Raw genomic sequence first — 20,177 nt, forward strand, 5'->3', positions numbered from 1 at the left:
TTAAGCTCACATACTCATTTATGCATTAATGTACTTAGGTACCCATACATAATTATTTTTTTGATATTGTACTCATTATTTTACAGCCTTTTGCAACCTGAGAGTGTGTGTCTGTAGGCTGGGCACTTTTCACAGGAAAAGAAGGAATCAAAACAAAACGGTGGTGCAAACACAGGAAGGGATAAAAGCCAAATATATCGATACTTACGGGCCCAAAGCAGGATTTGAGTGGGGAGCCTCCTCATGGTCGCATGTTGCCACTCCTCATGTCAATGAACTAACTTGTGTATTGTATGTATTAGTGTAAGCATGCATAATGTGGGACCCATTAGCAGCAACACTATAAATAACCTATAATAAATACAGTATTTATAATTTACCCTTTCACAAGTGTTGCACCCAAGCAAAAATTAGGCTACATTTCTGTTATTCCATGGTCATGAGGTCTGGGACTCTCAGTTTTTAATGTCAAGTATTTTGTATATATAATAAACTTTAGTTGTACAAGATATACTTTGTTATATAGCTGTCACCAACTTTGTTAACCCACTGTAATCCTGTGTCAGAGGCAAGAGAATATTCTCCACACAAGAGTATAAAAAAGTAGAAGAGGATAGAAATTCACCCTACGGCCCTACACACACACACACACACACACACACACACACACACACACACACACACACTTAACTTAAGAGAAACACTGCTCACAACACACAAAGCACAGCAAGTAGCACTGCACACTTACAGAACTCAGTATAAAAATCATATACAGAGCTGGACCTTCAACTCAGACAAAATTTAGCCAGACCCACCCGAAAAACAGCAATAACAAGAAAAATTTTGCTAAGGGTAAACGGCAGACAGTCAGGGAGGTTGCCACTTCTGCAGGTGTCTGTCATTAGCAGATGTCACATGTCAAACCCAGTAGAGGGTAGCAAACACCACACAATGATGACTGAATATGTTTTTATGAGACTTGTCAAACTTGTACTGAATGGTAGATAATTGCCATGTACTCCGTTAGCACCTACTTAAATAACATTTTTTGGTGATGCTCGTCCAGCTGTAGGGCCACTCTGGTGTCCCCAGAAGACAGCTCACATCTGCATCTTGCAGATGTGAAGCTGAATCTTGGTGACAATGTGCTGACTTAGTTAGGTTGGAAAGGTCAACAAAACCAGCATTAGCCCAGGCGGATGACATGCCAGTTGAAAAAAGCAGGCAACTCCAGCAAAACTGGTCTTTTATTTTTAATAAGTAATTCCTACTCCGCTAAAGCCCGCCTCTCAAGCAAGCCACAGTTCCAGTCTTGTCTGCCATAGTGGTGAACATGATGTGCTAATTTACAATCAAGTTAGCTTTGGCCTTCGGGAAGGCCCTGGGCGCTGATTTTTTGAGGTTCCCTTTATAAATCATTCATTCAACTGTTACTTTCTAAACAAAAACACAAGGCCATGGCTCTTTCGCAGTGATGAAGTCCTGAGCAATGACCGAGCCACCTCTAACCTTTGCACTGCCTAGCAACAACAGCCCCAAAAAATCTGATGGGATGACTATTGTTCAAATGTCATCGGGACAGTAATCCTCTCATTTATTAAGTAATTCATCCAAAATCCAAAATGAGGGCAAAATTACAGTTAGATGAGAATAACTATTAAATCAAAGACATTGAACATGACATCTGAAATACATATATGTTGAAGGCCCTGAGGGTTCCCCTCCGCATAATGAACATCAATCAGTAAGGACCACTGCAAACAGTAGACTGTATAAAGATGCAGATACATATATTCTTATATATAGTTTATGGTCAGAGCCACCAGGGGGAGGCAGAGGGCCACACAGCCGCCAGCGCAGCCTCCAAATGAGCGTCGAGCCGAGTGTCAAATTTACCAAACTCTACTTTAAAACATGCTTAATTCATACCAACAGAAACGTAACAGCAAGACAACATCTAACGTTAAACATTGAAGTATTTTAGGTTCACTTATCTCGGGCAGGAGGGGGTGTAGCGTCAGGCCGGCGAGGACAGACCGACGCTTCAGACAGCGGGAGGTTTTAATAAAGTCTCAGTGAACCGCTTCATGAAGACATGTCAAGGCCCGGTCCCTCACTACCTAAATGAGGCGTCCAGCCTTCCCTGCTAAGATGTCTTCGCTTCCGGCTGCCACGGACTAAACATTTCAGACTTTCCCACGCGCTGTCCGGCAGTTCAAAGCACTCTTCCCGCGTGCGCCTCCACACACCGAGCACAGGTGAAAGTCATCAGTCATCAGTGCTCAGGTACACCGGAAGTTCTCCTCACAAGCGTCCACAGGAGGCAGAGACCCTCCCCCTCATTTCCTCATCACACTGCCAATGACACCAGGAGATTGTTTTTAATTTTAAAAAAACTACAGCTACTCATTAATAAAAGATAATAATTTTACGTTTGGGTTACCAGGTTGTGAAAAATCCCTTTATTCTCTTTCAGTAGGACATTTACCCTTCTGCAAAACCTGACTCTGGACCAAAATCAATCTTTTACATATTATCTACATTTATAACTCATTGATGGCTCAGTGGAAAGTGTTACATTCTTAAGTATTTAAGCCTATTAATCGACATATGAAACTCACTCCAGTGCTGAATTACCAGCTCAGCAAATAAGACCTTTAGCCAGGGGGTCCGAAACAAGTTTTATTATATTCGCGCATCGATGTGTCCAAAAACAAGAGGAAGAGGAAAGGTTTGAATTGTGCAGAATGCAAAAAAAAAAACCAAACAAACAAACAAAAAACGCTTGTGAAAAGGACAAGTTACACTTAAAAATAAAAACAAACAAAAAAACCCCCCAAAAAACAAGATTGCATCATTGAGCAACGGTTTAAGATTAAGCAGTTTTACAAAAGTGATACAAATATACAAAATTTTAAAAAAGGTGAAAAAGGTGTGTGCATTACAAAGCAATCGATGAAGTGTTATGGATCTTTGTAGGCTGAATTAAGAGTTGTTTAAGGTGTTTTTTTAAAAATATATAACAATAATGTAGATGTTGATTGTGGTGATGAAAGAAGCATGTACCAAAGATATGGTCCTCTAGATTTGAATGAATATTGATTAAGGGAAGCCAAAGAAGTTAATCCAACTATTAACTCCACTGGTATAATATTGGCTTTTTGGAAATACAGATTATTTCTCGTTTAAATTTTGTTGTGTAGGATAATCCTTTTTTTCTTGAATTTAAGAAAGAATACGTTGTGTCCATCTGACTCTGTTTAACCTCTGAGAACACCGTAAGTGCTGAGGGGAAAGTTACTGCAGCAAAATGGCCACAAGAGGGAACCACAGCTACATTTTTAGAGTGGTTGTGTCCATCTTTCTGAGGAGCAAATAAATTCATCCCATGTTCACCTTTATCTGTACCCTACAAATCATCCATTCTACATTTATTTTCTAATGAAGCTCCTTTTCAATATCCAGTCCTGATTCATCTTAGAGTGATATTTTAGTGTACACAAATCTCATGTTGTAGGACAAAGCTGAACTTGAGCTGATGAAAGAGTGAGTAAGTTTATGGCTTTATTCTCAGCTTGTCTACTAACGTTAGCTGCCAAAAAAACCAAAACATAATCTCTCATTATTAAGAACAGCAACATTTATTTAACATGATATAAAACAGATGGAATATGAACATTTGCAAATCAAATCTATTATGTAACCATACGTTGGATACATCTTTCCATCCTGCAGTACCATGTACATTATATACACAGTAAACCTCTGATAATTACACTTTGTACACAAACACGCGCGCGCACACACACACACACACACACACACACACACACACACAAAATTGGATCTGTTAACATCGTATCTTTATTGCTTTTTACATGTGCTAATCTTTTTTATTATATTTAGTTCCAAGACCTCAAACTAACGTGTCGTAAAATAGAACCAAACTCTGATTTATTTTTTCCTTCTCTCAGTTTAAATATATCTCTCAGGAATAAAAAAAAGACAGTATAGAGTGATTGAAACATTCACATATGTGTCGGCAACAATGCGACAGGGACTGCAGAAGATCCCGTTTTTAAATAATTACAACCCAGACACAGGAAAAATTACAAATAATCTTTGTCTGCAGCAATAAAGTGGCTCCTCCTTTCTTTGTAATGGAGGGATCTACATCTCTTATAAAGTCATCTCTCTCTTTGATAGATGTTCTTTACAATAAATGGATAAATATGAATGGTTAGCGCATGACCTATGTCTGAAAAACAAAGTTAGTATCTTATAAAAGACTTCAGTGAATTAAAATGATGTGGATATATGTTGAAACCTTTCAGGAGAGGTGGTAAAACGTATGGAAAATGTGTCCGAGACATGTTTTCATCGGCTCTTATTAGGCTCAAAACAGAGCTCAGTCTATTGGCCTCATATATATACAGAGAGACATTACCCCATATTCAAACAAGAACCTAATAAAACCATATAAATTATGAAAAATAAACTTAAAAACCATGTAAAAACTGAAAATGGAACTGCAACAATAACAGTATCAAAGCTGTGTTGTGTGGCGCCCCAAAGAGGGGAAACAACGGAGAAATGAGAAAGTGTTGTTGGTGGCGTAAGAGCTTAAGACGTCACAGTGAGCATACAGAAGTCAGAGGATAACACCCCCGAGTTCGGAGCGGGCAGTTTCACTCTCTGTAGGCCGTGGCCTTGTGCTGATGTCCTCGGGGAAGTCTTCAGGGGCGTCTTTACACCTCCACTGCTGTTCCCTTCATGTGTAGGTTTTCACTGAGGCCAGAGCCTGTGCTGCAGAGAGAGAAAGGGAGAAGGGGGCAAAGGTCAATTTACACTCCAAAAATGTTACTACACAAAGGTTATGTAACATTTCCACAACACTTAGTTTGACTACACACTCAGTGGCCACCTGTAGAGTCTAATGCAATCCAGTACAGCTGCTTATATGCTGAAGCATTTAGCTCATAGTAAGGGTCGACAGATTATCGGCCTGGCCGATTATTGGGGCTAATTATTTGGCATTTTGCTGTTTATCTTTGTTGGCATTTTATTTTAATGATCACCAATAAAATCAATTAAATGTAGTTAAAAAGTGCAAAGAAAACGTCAGCATCGTCTTATTTTTTTTTTTTTTTGAAAGATGCTCAAACTGTCAAACTAGGCAGTGCTGGAGTGACTTCTAGCTGCAGCCCTTTGCTGTATGTCATCCCCCCTCTCTCACACCTTTCCTGTCATCTCCAGCTGGCTTGCTATTAAAGGCCAAAACACCCTGAAAAAATAATCTTAAAAACAACAACAAAAACTTTGCCTATTTCTTGCCTCAAACATTTCTGGAAACATGGTGCAGTGCACTGCAGTGTTTTGTCTCGGCATGACTGTTTCCATCATGGCAGCCAGGTCACAAAATCTTTTTCATTTTACAGCACTAAACAATGTTTCTAAAAAAAATTAAGCAAGAATTAAGGCATTAACAGAATCTTGATTCACATTTGATCGGCGTTGCCTGGTTGGACCGCACTTCTTTGAGTCGTAACTGACAGCTGCATTGGAGACCTCTCAGCTCTGATTGGTTGTTCATGTGCGGTAATGCCATTAAGGAGCACTAAAAAGCAATAAAGTGGGCAGAGGCATGATTTTTCCCATAAGTCTCATTTAGTGCTGTGTGAATTGAGAAACAGTTTGAGCAGATATGACAAAAAGTTGCGCTTTATTAAAGTTACCTACTGCAGCCTTAAGTCACTATCTATCGCCGAATGAGGTTACGCAATAGTGAGTGCGCCTATAGCCCACTGATGAAAGAAAGACTTTGCATCTGCAGTATTACAAACTGGGTGTCAAGGGAGACATTCCTGGGAGAAATCACAAGCACAGCACAGTCATTAATAACCTGCTCTTACACACTGAAACACACATACACATGCACCTTCAATGCTGTGGTAACCTGCCAGCTGCAGGGCTTATAAAATCAGCCGGTATAAATTCCAATCACTGACCCAAAAAAATGTACTAATCAACCATCCAAACTCGACCTGATGTGGAAACCGCCAATTTTAAACATTATAACAGCACAATTTTCCGGACTGAAGAAGAGCAACAAGGACTCAGTGTGGCAGTGTTTGTGCATTTGACAGAGAGACAAACAGAAGTTATGCACTACTTTGTCCTTTTTTTACCCAACTTGACTGAGCGGTGATATCTTTTAGTAGGTTTATCTGAACGTGCAGGTTGTGGTTCAACTCTCACATCACGATCAGCCTGGTTTCAAGCCATCAAACACTGCAGTTACTGCTTATCGCCATAGGTGCCGCCAAAGAGAACAAAGTGGAGATCTTAGAGATTTTAACTTAAACTCTTACCTAAGTAATAACCATATGATTTGATTTAGTCAATTTTGAGAATGTCAACAAAAACTGATGATTGTTAAGTTTGTAAAGGTGGACTTTATGGCTGAGCTGTGCAATAAATTGCATTTGATTGTGTCTCTATTAAAGCAGCCACTGAGTGTCTATGACAGTCATCTGAGTCTTATTATAAAAGAAATATTGTAAAATGGGAACAAATACTGGCCCTACAGCATCATGTGACTACTCAGACTAGAAAGAGAAAGAAATACCACAACGTGAGAAAGAATTGTGGTTCTACAACAACAGAATACACACACATAACAATGGTTTCCCCTCTTCATACTTAAACATCACATGCTTTTTCTCCTCACGGACAACAATAAAACACTGAGAACACTTTAGCATTGTGAGTTTGGACAAAACAGGTTGATGAAGGCCCTTACTGGTGCTACTACACACACATGAAGTGAGACCCGTCAGTGAGTTGAGGGGGTGTGTTAGGAGACTGTGGAAGGGGTGGTGGGGAGGAGGACGACGGGCTTTTCACTGCAATGAAACAGAGTGACATGTGGAACACACGCAGGCACACACAAAATAACAAAAACACTTTACATCACAGAAAATAATCACATCAAGTCAATGGAATAAATGAGGAAACTACTGTAATGATACACAATGGGAGCAGCTGCAGTTTCATAAATCACAATGGAAAGTAGCGATCTTTAAGATCATGCTCATGCTGACTTCTGTTTTATCGCATGCATTCTTTTGATCAGCCACCACCTCCTCCCTCTGCTCTCTAGAGATGTACCTGCAACCAGCTTGCTGCGTTTGGAGGCCTCTGCTGCCAGCTCGTAGGAGATATTAATCATCTTCTCTTTCTCCTGAACGGTAACCTCTACTTCAGTGTCCTCCTCTGGGCTCAGAGCCATACTGGGTAGCACATTCTGCATGCTGGGAGCACACATACACATTTATGATATGCAATATCCAGCTGTAATTGTAAACATAGTATTTCTTGAGAAAAATAGAATTACCCCGGGACAGAGAGCTATCTCCTTTAAATCAGCTCAACAGGGCTGACATTTAGAATAAAATGTCACAGTGGTGAGGAGATGAGAGCAAGAGTTTTTCTGCACATCTAAGTCACTGATCTGCATGGGAAGAGCAGGCAGAGTGGCCTCTTCTGAGCCATCTATGGCAATGTCCTGCTATGACCCCAAACTTATTCCTCACTTCTAGAAAGAATTTCATGCATGACCTCTGCTGGGAAATATCACTGCTCCCCTGCAAAGACAGCCCTTTGTCCAGAGGATCCTCATCTATTATCAGAGGTTAGCCGAGCTTCTATTAAAACGTTATTGGTGCGGACAGATCATGATGAAGTGTTTACCTGTTTTTGGCTATGAGGGCTTTGATACGATCAACTTTCCTCTGCTTATCAGCCTCCTGCTCAGGGCTCAGGGCCTCCTCAGGGTCTGACTCCACATAACGCTCAGGAATCAGCACTTTGTCAGGCACAGAGAGCTGAGGAAACACAACACAAAGAAACACTTTATAGAGCACACGTCGCACAAAACAAATAAAATGTTTGTGAGAAACTGTTGTGAAGTTTCTTTCTAAACTTAAATGCCTGTGCTTGTGCTTTACAACTAAAAGAAAAACAAGCTAGAAAGGTCAACGGTAAAAATATGCAGATATGAATCGGAAAATGACATTCATAAACAAATAACAGATGGTCCTCGTCATCATTATCAGCGCAGGGAGGCTGTTCCACATTTTGGGTGTGTAAGAACTAAATGGAGCATCACCGTAGGCTTTGTCCTCGAGCAAAAAGCACTTAATGTGAGATATTCTGCAGCATGCAGAGATCAGTTGGGAACATAAACTGTAAGGAGTTTATTGATGTAATCCAGAGAAAGGGCATGAACCCTTGTAAAAACAGCAAGAAGCCAGTTAAAATCAAGTGTATGGCTCATAGGCAGCCTATGGAAATAATTTAGTAAACAGTGTAGTGGCATGCACCTGCCTTTGAAAAGAAAATCCTGCCTACAGCGTTATGCAAAAATGTGAGTCAACAAATATAATTTTTTGTTGTTTCGATAGTGAGATATGGTGTCAAGTGCACTGTGGCCCACAGCACCATGGTTTTTCATCCAGCAATAGGATCATTATCATTTTTGAAATTACCTGACAAAAAGACAAAATTATGTATTATTTTCCTGATAATTTTGCTTTATGCACAGTTATTAAGCCTGTGTTTAATGAGTGTGATAGTAAGAGGACAAGAGATGTTTTAATTTCACTAATACTGTGTGGTTGTGTCCATTTCTTTAATTATTCCACTTAAGTTTTAAACTAGAATTACCGCCTGCAGTTACAGTTTACATCTATGTCTGTCCAGACTTGTATGTTGCCATGACAGCTGACAATGGCTCAAATATGGATGTTGCTGCAAAGAAGCTCTGAATTCTAAAACACGGATGCTTCACACACAAACTCCTCCTGGCAGCACAGAGGATCTATACCATCAGTACATCTTCAAAATTAGTGTCATCACTTCAGTGTCCGACTAAATGTCTCCCCTTCTGTTCCTGAGTTATGACGTTGAAAAATGACCAGAAAAGTGCAGAATATTATTATGTCACTGTCAAGTTGACCTTTTGGATATAAAATGTCATCACTTGATTGTTTTATATCTTTTACACATTTGTCTGAAAATAACATAAAAGTGCTTTTAAAAAAAATTATATAAATAGTTTTCTGCTAAATAATAAATACAGCAACTTCTGAACAACTCATATCAATTTCAGGGTTTAAATAACAGCTTCTGGTCAGGTCCAACCCACTTATGATTTGAGCCACACCTGCTCTCAGTAAAAAATACGCCCATTCTGAGTACTCATAGGAATATAGATCATTTAGTTAGTTGAACAGATACAAATACAGATTACAATGTACTCACTCATCAATTAGTAGCATAAGAATTCTTGTATTTTGTGGGGTCATTGTGACTTTTGACTTAAGACCACCAAATGTTATCAGCATCAGAGATCACAGTGGCCTTGATTTTTGACCATGAAAAATATAATCAGTTTATCCCTGAGTCCAGGTGGATGTTTGTGCCAAACTTGAAGAAATTCCTAGATGGCGTTTTTGAAATATCACACTCATGAGAATAGGACGGATGGATTGATGGACAGACATCCTAAAACATAATGTGTCCAGCCACAGTTGTTGCCAGTGCAGACGCTTAAGTAGCAGTTTTTAAGAATCAAATCTACAACACCTGACATGATTCAGTAAACATTTCTTAAATAATTTCTAATAATATTAGCCCTTTCAGCCTGATGATTAAGACAGCGGACTGCTGTGCCTTACCTCTCGGTCCATATTTAAGTGGTCAGACTGCGAGGCTTCTTTGAGACGGGCAATCTCCTCGGCAGGTGTCTCCTGCTCCCTCACCACCTCTTGCTGTCTGAGTGAGGCCTCCAGCTGCTGAATGTCACTGCTTATCCCCTCATCTCTGCGCCTTACTTGGGACTAAAAAAGACATAAAGGGGAATAATGCAGAGTGGTTGAGTTACATGACAGAACTCTAGGATTTTATATCAGCCTACTCTGAACTTAAGTGCTGCTTTAGTGTCCGCAGTGCTCGTCCAATACCTGCATGCTGCGGAAATGGTTTTCTTTAGTAAATGAGTGACTGCGAGAGGGCGTGTTCTCCTGGCTGCTTCCCCGGATGTGGAGGCCTTTCTTTTTCTCCCTGAGGGCACCCTGCTGGTGGCGGCGGATCCTCTCCAGCTGCTCCTCCACGCTCATCCTGGGCCGGCCGCTTTCCACAGCACACAGCTGCTGCTCCACCGCGCTGCGTGGACGCTCCTGTTAGCCAGAAGGGGACAACCACAGGCATGCACCCACACCACAGAGGGACACAGAAACATAAACAACACACAAAATAAAAAGAAGTTAACAATGCTGTAGCATGCAACAAGACAAATGTCGCCATGGTAATTTTTACTACACAGAGCCACAGTTTGGGTGTGTAGCTTAATGGCGTCATGGTGTGGTTTGGTCAGATCTCAATGCAGCATTTGCAGTGAACACATTGGTTTGATTTCTTTCTAAAACATGGGGAAAAAGGCAAAGACCAAGCGGGCGAGAAATATCCTACAGATTGGCAAGATATTAATAAAAGATGATGAGAAATTTACCCAAAAGTTAATTTTAAAAGAGAGGGGATGATTATTCGAAAATTGTCCATAAAAGAGAACAAATTTACAGAAAACAATCTTTTAAATTAATATTAATAATCTTAATAATAAAATAAAAGCACATTTTTTCAGTCTTTTTTATTACATCATTTCGTGTCTGTTGGCTTATTTTCAGGTTATTTTATTGTAACTTAAACTTTTTTGCCAATCTTTCAGCAATGTTTCATTTAGTTGCTCATACCCTTCTCCCCATGTTTTTGAAAGAAATCAGGCCAATTTGTTTTTAAAGGGTTAATGTGACCAAGTAGAACAATCACATCTCCTTCAGCATTACTGAATGTATTGGAAAAATGTTTTGCATCTTTAAACAAAGAAATCAGGATTGATGCAACAACCACATTCTGAAACAGCTCTTTAATGTTCACTCTCTTAGAACCAAAACCTGACAGGCTGCACACGCACGCACGCACGCACGCACGCACGCACGCACACACACACACACACACACACACACACACACACAGACACACACACACACACACACACACACGCGCACACACACAAACACACACACAAACACATGCTACTGCTGGCACACATGGCTGTACTCTGAGAGGCTGTGGGTCTGTTAATGTCTGAGCAGGAGAGGATGATGTTGTGAAGTGAACTGAAGAGTAGTTGTTCACTTTCAGGTTTGTGGCGTGCTGGAGGGGCTGGCAGATCTGGATTTAGTCCAGAGCCTGAGGACGCAGCTTCCACTGTCCAGATTGTTCAAGAGGCTGGTGTCCAAAGGCCTCAGCTGAACTGTAAAGGACTGTGACACATTCTCTCAGAACCAGAGGCTATATAGCCTGCAGGGAAGACTGCAGTACTGTATGTGTGCATGTGTGTGCAGCTGACAGTTCACATGGGTTCATTTATACTATATGTTCATCTTTTTTTCCAAACACAAACACATACTGACACACCAAAAAGAGGACACACCCCACAGTGTGGTGCAGTAATGACATGGTGAGTGTATTTCAGTTGATAGTGTTTGAGGCTGGAAACTGTGTAAACCAAACTTGGCATCTATTTTATGACAGCCTGGCTTTAGGAGCATGAGTCACACCCTGGTCATGTGATGAGTGGCCTCTTCTGCTACTTGTTGACTTTCAACTAACAGCTTAAAGCTGGAGTAGACAGTTTTATTTTGGATCATTGGGCAAAAATCTATAAACATTGAGCAAGTTGTTATATAGGTGGACTGAGAGAGCACTGGACATTGGCAAAGACTGCCTACACTGCAAATCAAGCCAAAAAAGGATGAGTTATCTAAAAGAGATTTTAACAATAAACAAACAAAAAATGTTTCAATATCAGCAGGCATTTAAGAGATGGAGAGAAAATGCTGGTAATAGTTTAGCTCTCTGCAAAATGGGGTCAAAGATTCACAGCTGCAGCATCAAGTCCACATTAATTCATCTAACATTAGCTAGAGCCTCCGATCACAGTGTCCTCTGCCTCACTGCCTACGGCTCCTACTTCTACAGCTCCAGAGACGAACCTCCAGTTGGGGGCCACAGCAACATGGATCCAGCCAGTGAAAACCCCATCAGAAATCTACACAGGTTAGACCCAGCACATCTGCTGGCCACCAGCCAGCTGTGACCCCCGGCACTGACAGCTTTAATGGTTATGTATCATGAAGGAGCAATCAAAAATCGACCTGTTTCTGATAATTTTGTCTGCAATTGTTGCCATGCACTTAAGCCCACCACATTATTGTAACCAAATAACTGCCTTTCTTATGTCAGTGTCTGTTTAGTTACCTGCCTCTGTGTGTGTGTGTGTGTGTGTGTGTGTGTGTGTGTGTGTGTGTGTGTGTGTGTGTGTGTTTGTTTTGTTTCGGATATGACTTTAAATAAACTAAATAAAATAATTAAGAGGAAAGAAAACACAATTCAAGAAAATTAAATGGTGGCCAGTTGCCCACAGGAGGTTTACAATGATAAGAGAACAAGAAAACAAGAACACAAAAGAGCAAAAAGCAATCATTATGATTATTGTTGTGCTGCTAAGAAACAGGGTCTGGTTAGCCACACAAGAAAATAAGTGCTAGAGAGTTAAGTCATTTTTACATGTTAAATATAGCATCTGACAACTGATGGCAATATCTGGCAGCATCCAGTGGTCCAATAGGTTTACCAGCAAAACTAGCACATATATGCAGGTTTTTTTTACATGGGGGAAAAATTTGTTACAAATAGGAAATGGACTCCCTTTCCTTAGCCAGTAAACCAGAGCTGTGTGCATGGCTAGAGACTGCAGTAGATGAATATATGGGCTGTAAAACTAATTTTTAAATAGTAGAAAGCAGCATGGATGCCCGTGAAAATGTGGATACTTTAAAAGGAATTAAATCTGTTGCTGATTCAATCTCTCTTTTAAACTTGTGCAGACTAAATTGGAATGATGTTTTAGCACTTCTTAGAAAAAGACGGACGAAATTTGTGGCAGTGCATCACTGCATGATGCCGAAAAAGGGGTACAAATTAGCAAGTCGTGTTTTTATCATTGCCGATCGCAGCTGGAGGCGATAAATGGCCGTCACTACTGTAAAGTCATTTGTCCTGGAAATGTATGCCGATAGTAACCTTTCCCACTGAAGACAAAAGCCATGTTAGTAGATGTTAGTGGATTTTTTTTTGTCCAGTGGGAAAGGGGCTTTAGACTCACCGTCCTGGGGTCTGGCCTCTTGCCCTTCCTTAAGGTGACATATGAAGCTATGGAGGAAGACTCAGGCACTGGAGATTTGGTTCTGGGTGGGACAATGCCGACTGGATAGGTCCCCCCTGGAAGGTTGAAAAGATAAGAGGTCAGTAATCCACCAGGTTCAATGACAGAGCATTTGCTGTAATACAACATGGACAACAACAAAGAAAAAGAAAAAATACTGTTCTATGAACCGAGTTTGTATTATGTTTAAATACAGTGTGTATGTGTCAACACAGAAAATTCATGAGCCCGTACTTAAAGGTATGACAATTTTCCCATCAGCTCAAGTATTTTCTTAAGTTTCAGGTCAGTGAGACCTTCAAGTTTAATTCTGGGAATGTCTTAAATCCACTTTAACATTAACATTTATAGTGTTTCCTGCAGCATTTGTAGCATTGGCAGGTTGCTACTATTGATTGTGTGGTAGTGTGGAACAAGTGAGGCGCTACAGTGTAATCGCTCAACTGCAGAACACCTGCAGTACACTGTGCAAGCTGTCTCACCAAATTTAGGCCAATTTGCTTTTTTGGAAATTCCGAGGCGCCTTTTCACAGAGAATAATTAATAGACTAATTAAGTTATCCCAGCACTGATACACAAACCTGAACATTGTTGTGATTTATATGGTGTAAATTAAATCCAGACAGATGGCTCTGGGTAAATGCCACTGTATCCATGGAAACCACTGTGCACAGAATAATGGTTGCCTTGAGATTTACTTGGTGATATACTGACCTAGCTTAATGCTCTAGAAAAAAGCATCACCTTGTATTTATGCTCTGTGTCAGAGTGATGCCTGTTTAAATGCCATGGTAACTGTCAGTGCCAGAGACAAGTTTATTAGGTCACACAGTAATAATGTCATCAGACAACTGATCAACAAAATGGATAATTTATTTGGGAAACTGCAGCTATAAGACAGTGATATTGTAGCGGTCCCTTATCTTTAGTACTTGCTGTCATTCCCCTTTCTTCATTTCATTTTAACTGGATGTCACAATTCCCCGAGTTGAATTTGGAGAGTTATTTTGATCACTGGTTGTGCAGTGTTCTTGGTGCATTTCGCCTCTGGGCCAACCAGGGTGTGGTGACACCCTTTTTGAGGGTGTAAGAGATATCAAGGAGGGTCAAAAGAGGAGAAGTCATGGTCCCAAATGATGTCATATCATTGGGGTACAACACATGAGCAGTGAAACCTGGTCTGCAGTTGCTGAAAGACTTAGTAGCTGGCACACTAACATAGAACAAAAATGTCAGTAATAAAACACAATAAACAAATACTTAATAAGTATTTGTAATTAATATTCCTTGCCTTCAAAAAACTTTAAGGTACACTCAATTTGATGGTAGCTGATATACAATAGAGTGTTGCATACTCTAATACTTGTGCATGAAGTACCACAGGTGCTCTTTGATTGTGCTGTTTCTTGTAGCACAATCAAAGAGCACCTCAGTGGATATTGTCCTTTTATTTCTAGTGCCATCAAATGTAACTCAGTTAAGCCGCATTCCCAATGCACAAAAAACCCACTTATACCCACTAACATCCCATGGGATCGAAGAGAACGTCTTTCGAACAGCCTTGAGAGAGGTGTGGAAACGCACACAACAGCATTCTGATCCGTCCTCAATCTAATGCAGACCTCATGTTCGTGGATACTGTCAGACAGAAACTCTGGTCTCTAGGCTTTTGAGACTTATTTGCTGTCTTTCACTGTTCTGTTTGAGGGTGACTGTGAATTTTGAAACCTAAGTGAAGGGAATATCTAAGATCATCTTTCCACTGGGTCACCTGCATAAGGGCAGGTCTTTGTGTTTTCATGCAAGAGTTTGGCTTGCCTAACGATCACACAATGCTTGCAAGCTTTACGTACTGATATCTTTTATTGGTTTCAGTAAATGTGACTCAATATAACCGCTACCTCCATATATTAACACATATGTTTACACACGCACATATGTGTAACACATATGAAGACACTCTGTTTATTATCAAAGTATTATTAATGAAGCATTTTTCAGTGTGAAACTTCATCTCTACAAGTTAATCTTTTTTTACATTATGTGGTTGGAAAATGGTTCTCACACTTTTCCAGGTGACCAGCTGAAATCTGTGGAACCAGTACAGGCACATCATCCTATTACTTGGCGTAATGTACCTTTGTTTCCAGGATGCTCTCTATCAGATGGGTGTTCAGATCTGTCCTCTCCATTGCTCTCATCCACTTCGGCCACTGTGGTGAGCTCTGGTTCACTCTTATACAGCCTGTAGTCTGGGCCCTGCCAGAAAGGAAGAAATAGCAAGTTCAACACACATACACATTGATTTATGGTCACTGAAGGTTTTGCTCCAAAATGAGACACGAAACATTTGAAAAAAAGTAACATTTTCTCTCGAGGCCAAAACACACCAAACCGATTTCAAAGAAATAGTGGTGACAAAGGCCGACTGTTGGGTTGCTGCATGTTGAATGTGTCTCTGCCAAAGAGTTACACTTAAAGACACTGCAAAGACAACAGCCAACCAGCTGGTACAGTACATTCTTTGCCTGTGTGAGAGTAAATATTGCCCCATACCAGCAAGCAGCGGTAGTCTGTACCCATCATTCAAAAAGAGAAACTGGAAGACTGAGATGAAGGTTTCAAGACGTTAGTTAGCCAGTTAACACATTAACAACACAACCTGATGTTGAGGTAACAAATAATAATTTACTTGGCGCTACCGAACATTAACGCAAACTATTTTGAACCATTTTTGCTAAAGAGCTTAATGGATAATAACAATAATCCCACTAATATAACAAGTTGTTTGATCTCACATCCTCTTGACGTAGTCTATTTCTCCTCTTGTGCACTGAGCTGAATTTAACAGGCTGAATTTAATAGTGCCAAGAGTGCGGGACACACCACAAAAAATAAAGCAATAGATGCTTACACATGGGCAAACATTGACTGATGGCCGACCATTGGTTTGGTGTGTCAGGGCCCTAACAGAATGACTTCAAAGACAGTGGAAAACGGATATACCTTTTCTACAAAATGATGCTTTTACACACTGGGTAATCTTAGAACATAAATATATACAGTACAGCTTGAAGAAAAACTCTCCATGTTATCTGAGTATTACACACTCTTTTACAGCCAAAGAAAAAGGTGGCAGCACTCAGACACAGCTAAGTTTGCAACCAAGGACAGAACACAACAAAATACAGCAACATTTTTCAACACACAGAAAGAGACACAAAAAGGATGACAAAAAGGCAACTCAATTAAAAACAGAAAAAGGACACACAAGTGAGGCTCAATCCTATAATTGTAAAAATAAAAAAAAGATGATGAAAGTATGGCATTAAGTCAATAAGGGGATCCAACCAAAAAAGAATCCAAAAGACATGAGATGTCCATCAAAACCAAAGTGAAAACCATCACAGCGAGCAATGACGTGTGATGACACAGAGGAGGGCAGGGTCAACCAATGAGGTCAACGAGTCAACAAGCTTACGCTGTGCGTGCCATTTCTGTGATTGGCCTTCCTGTCCTCCGGCCTGTGGAGCGATGAAGGGCGCACACCAGCATGAGAGGGCAAAGGGGGCACGTTGGGGGGGTTGGGCTCATAGGACTGGGGTAGGGGTGGCCGCGGGGGTACTGAGTCCTCCTCCTGGGGATTATACATGGCATGACAGGACAGGAAGCAAAGTGACACATGGCGCCACCGCGTACGCTCAGGGCAACCGCCATCTGTTACAATGTAGTTCTGTCCCACAGGGTGGGCGAACCAGCTGATGAGCCAGAGAGAGCTCCAGGTGCTGCTGTTATGTTCACTCACCACCACTCATACTGTCCATGAGTGGAGCTGGCAGTTTGAGCTCTCAGCTTCAGTTAATCATCATCTACACAACTACAGGACATCTGAATGTAAAGAGAAGTGAAGGCTGCAACTACAGAATATTTCAATGATCAGTGAGGATGAAAGATTTTTAAAGAAGTGAGTCCCACAGTCCCACAGGTGGTCACTTGACTGGGTCCCAGGGCTACAAGATTATAGCCAAAAATGATAATCACAATTATTTTGATCAGTATCGAGAAGCCAAAATAGTGATCAGGATTATTATTATTAATTGTGACATTGTATGAAGCTAAAAATACAAAGTTAATGACTTAGGGCTGGCCTAAATACCTTTTTTTGGCATCAGAGCTAGAAAGATGCATGTTATCTGTTGTTACTGAAGCATCATTTCATCAGGTTTCAGTCGATGCCCCTAAAATCTTGTAACTATAAACCATTTTGTAATCATGTGGGTTGCAATATATTAGCAATAATAGCTAGACATAAAGAACACTTTGCAAGTCAGCTGAGCTATTACTTACAGTTATCAAGTAATATGCCAAACTTGGAGATTTGTGATAGGATATAAGTTTACTTTGACATATATGGCACTCAGCTTTGTGGGGATCTTCTTCACCAATCCAATTTTGAAACTAACAAACAGATACCTGACTTTCTCGACATCTTGCTATTATACCTCTGAGCCTGTCACATGTGGTCAAACTGCCGCAGCGTCAGTAGTGCTGGACTGATGGCGACTGATGTAAGATAAGAGCGGCTTGGAGTCACCAAGGTTTATTATTTGTTAGTTTATATATATGCCAAACCCTGCCACCTTGTGGCACACAGCCTCAGAGAGGCAAGGGATGGACAGGTGTCACCAGAACAAACTGTAACAGACAGATCTCTGACAGTATGATAACATTTCACTCCAAAAGTCCAAAACCTAAAGATTTCCAATTTACAATGATTTTAAAAAGAGAAAGGAAACAAATCACCACATTTGAGAAACTGGAACCAGCAAATGTTTGGCATTTTTGCTTGAAGCACAATCATTATCAGAATTGTCTTCAAGCATTTTTTTCTTGAGAAATGTATTGATTAATTGATCGATTAACTGTTTCAGTGCTAGAGAACTGTATGACCAGGTGTGCTTGCTGTCAGTGGTGCCTCACCTCATTTTTGTGCTTGCTGAAGTTGCTCTTGGGCCCATACAAGTTCACACCATCAGCATTCCTCTGAGCTTTATGTTTACTGAGTGCCTCCATCACATCTTGGATCCTCCAAAGTTCTTTCTGGATGCGGACGTGCTGCTGGCTTGGAGGCTCTGTCTGGGTGTGCACAGAAAACATAGACAAATCACCAAATGTTACCTACAGATTAACTTGGCGTTCTGGACCCAGGGACAAGCAAAAGAGCGAGAAAGACAGAATGATGTGTAATTATCTCCTGATGACAGGTTTGTCTGTGAGTGAAGGGCACTTAAGAAGAGGATGTCCAGGCTCCCTGCAGGCTCTCTGACTTCTCTACTCTGAATTAACATCGACTCTGACTCAAGCTCAACCAGGAATAACAGTTAGAACACTCTCTCTCTGTCTCTGCACTTCTCCCGTGATGAAGGACAAGATAAAAGACAGACTTAATTAAGACCTGCTCTATCATCGCTACAGTCATCAATCACACACTATGTTGCTTTGATCTCTCAGTTACCTCCCTCCTCACTGCAGCTGAGGGCGCTGGAGCACAGAAATCTTCTTTACTTTTTCCACAAAGTCAAAGAAGTGTCTACAAAAAGGATGACAAGGTGTTCAAGGGAATCTGCCACATTTTCAGCTTTCTTTGAAGCTTTGCTGTGTATATACCCCAACCAAAGTCTGACTATTATGCCATGCCAGTGTTAGACAGCACAAGCGGTGCGAGATTAAAGTGCCGCAGCTTCGGTCTCAAGAATTATCCTACCTGAGGGCTTCCCAGTGCTTCAAGCTGCTCCAGGAGGTTGTTCTTAGCCAGAGTCACATCTCCTTCCAACTTGTCATACTCCCTCCACGATCGCTCCAACTCCTAGTTTAGGAGAGAAACATTTTGTGAATGACAATGTTAAAAAAAAAACAACGTTCTAATCTAACTGGCAATCATGAAGACAAAGTGTCTAGCATGAGTGCGCGTAAATGTGCTGTATGACTCACAGCTGAGATTCTGGAGAGCTCTCTGCAGGTGCTGAGCAGGCCGCTCTGGAGTAAGTCTCTCTGCTGGATGACACTCTGGATGGCAGCAGGGTTATCAGAGCCCATCTCTATCTCCTGGCTGGCAGAAAGCAACGCTGTCTCCAGGGTGTGCTGAAGGAACACACAGCATATAAAAATACACGTACAGCACATTAACACAAGCATTTATCACCATAACCTTTAATTTATGTGCATTGCTCCCCTCACTTGGAATAGCCTTCAAAAAGATTTGAAACTAAGAGAACTGGTCTCTCTGCCTGATTTTAAAGCTCTCATTAGAACAAGGATGAATGTATTGGCTGGTGCTTGTCATTAATATTTCTACATGTTACTGTATATACTCTTGTGTTTTTATTGTGGTTATCGTAACTTTTCTTATGCTGCTGTCTTGGCCAGGTTGCCCTTGAAAACGAGATTATTAATCTCAATAGGACTTGCCTAGTTAAATATGGGTTATATTAAAATAAATAAATAAATAAATAAAATAATTCAGCTAACTTCATTGATAATACATGATTTCAGCCTCTCCAACTTATCCGACCCGTGACCTTGTTTTGCCAAACTTCTTGTAAAAGTATTAAATAACTTATGTTCTTTAGTGGTAAAACCATAAGTTATTTTTTCTAATTAATCAAGTGATTTTTATGTACAATAATAATAGCAACAAATGCCCATCAGACCCCTTTTCAGAGCCAAACACAAAAAAAGCAAAAAATCTCTAATTCAGACCAGCCATTGCTTGGCACTGCTTCATATTTTACTCCATAACCAAAACTGTCAATTTGTTGTCTGCCAG

The 20,177-nt window shown here is 40.6% G+C and overlaps 1 protein-coding gene across 4 annotated transcripts in view; it reads right to left on the bottom strand.

The window, feature by feature from the left end:
• Positions 1-3,619: 3,619 nt before the first annotated feature.
• Positions 3,620-20,177, bottom strand: part of LOC121950808 (pleckstrin homology domain-containing family A member 5-like) — a 112,392-nt gene continuing 95,834 nt past the window's right edge. For 3 of the 4 annotated variants that reach the window (XM_042496930.1, XM_042496928.1, XM_042496931.1), the window contains 11 exons: positions 19,343-19,492; positions 19,116-19,217; positions 18,332-18,487; positions 15,490-15,610; positions 13,292-13,407; positions 10,026-10,241; positions 9,741-9,902; positions 7,753-7,886; positions 7,171-7,313; positions 6,803-6,905; positions 3,620-4,806 (listed from right to left, as the gene is read on the bottom strand). In XM_042496930.1, coding sequence (XP_042352864.1) covers positions 6,811-6,905; positions 7,171-7,313; positions 7,753-7,886; positions 9,741-9,902; positions 10,026-10,241; positions 13,292-13,407; positions 15,490-15,610; positions 18,332-18,487; positions 19,116-19,217; positions 19,343-19,492 — 1,395 coding nt within the window. In that variant the 3' untranslated portion in view covers positions 3,620-4,806; positions 6,803-6,810. The remainder of the gene's footprint in view (positions 4,807-6,802; positions 6,906-7,170; positions 7,314-7,752; positions 7,887-9,740; positions 9,903-10,025; positions 10,242-13,291; positions 13,408-15,489; positions 15,611-18,331; positions 18,488-19,115; positions 19,218-19,342; positions 19,493-20,177) is intronic. The other variant, XM_042496929.1, reaches the window with a different exon arrangement.

This window comes from Plectropomus leopardus, chromosome 11 (genome assembly GCF_008729295.1).
Source record: "Plectropomus leopardus isolate mb chromosome 11, YSFRI_Pleo_2.0, whole genome shotgun sequence".
In the NCBI taxonomy this organism is placed as follows: Eukaryota; Metazoa; Chordata; class Actinopteri; order Perciformes; family Serranidae; genus Plectropomus; species Plectropomus leopardus.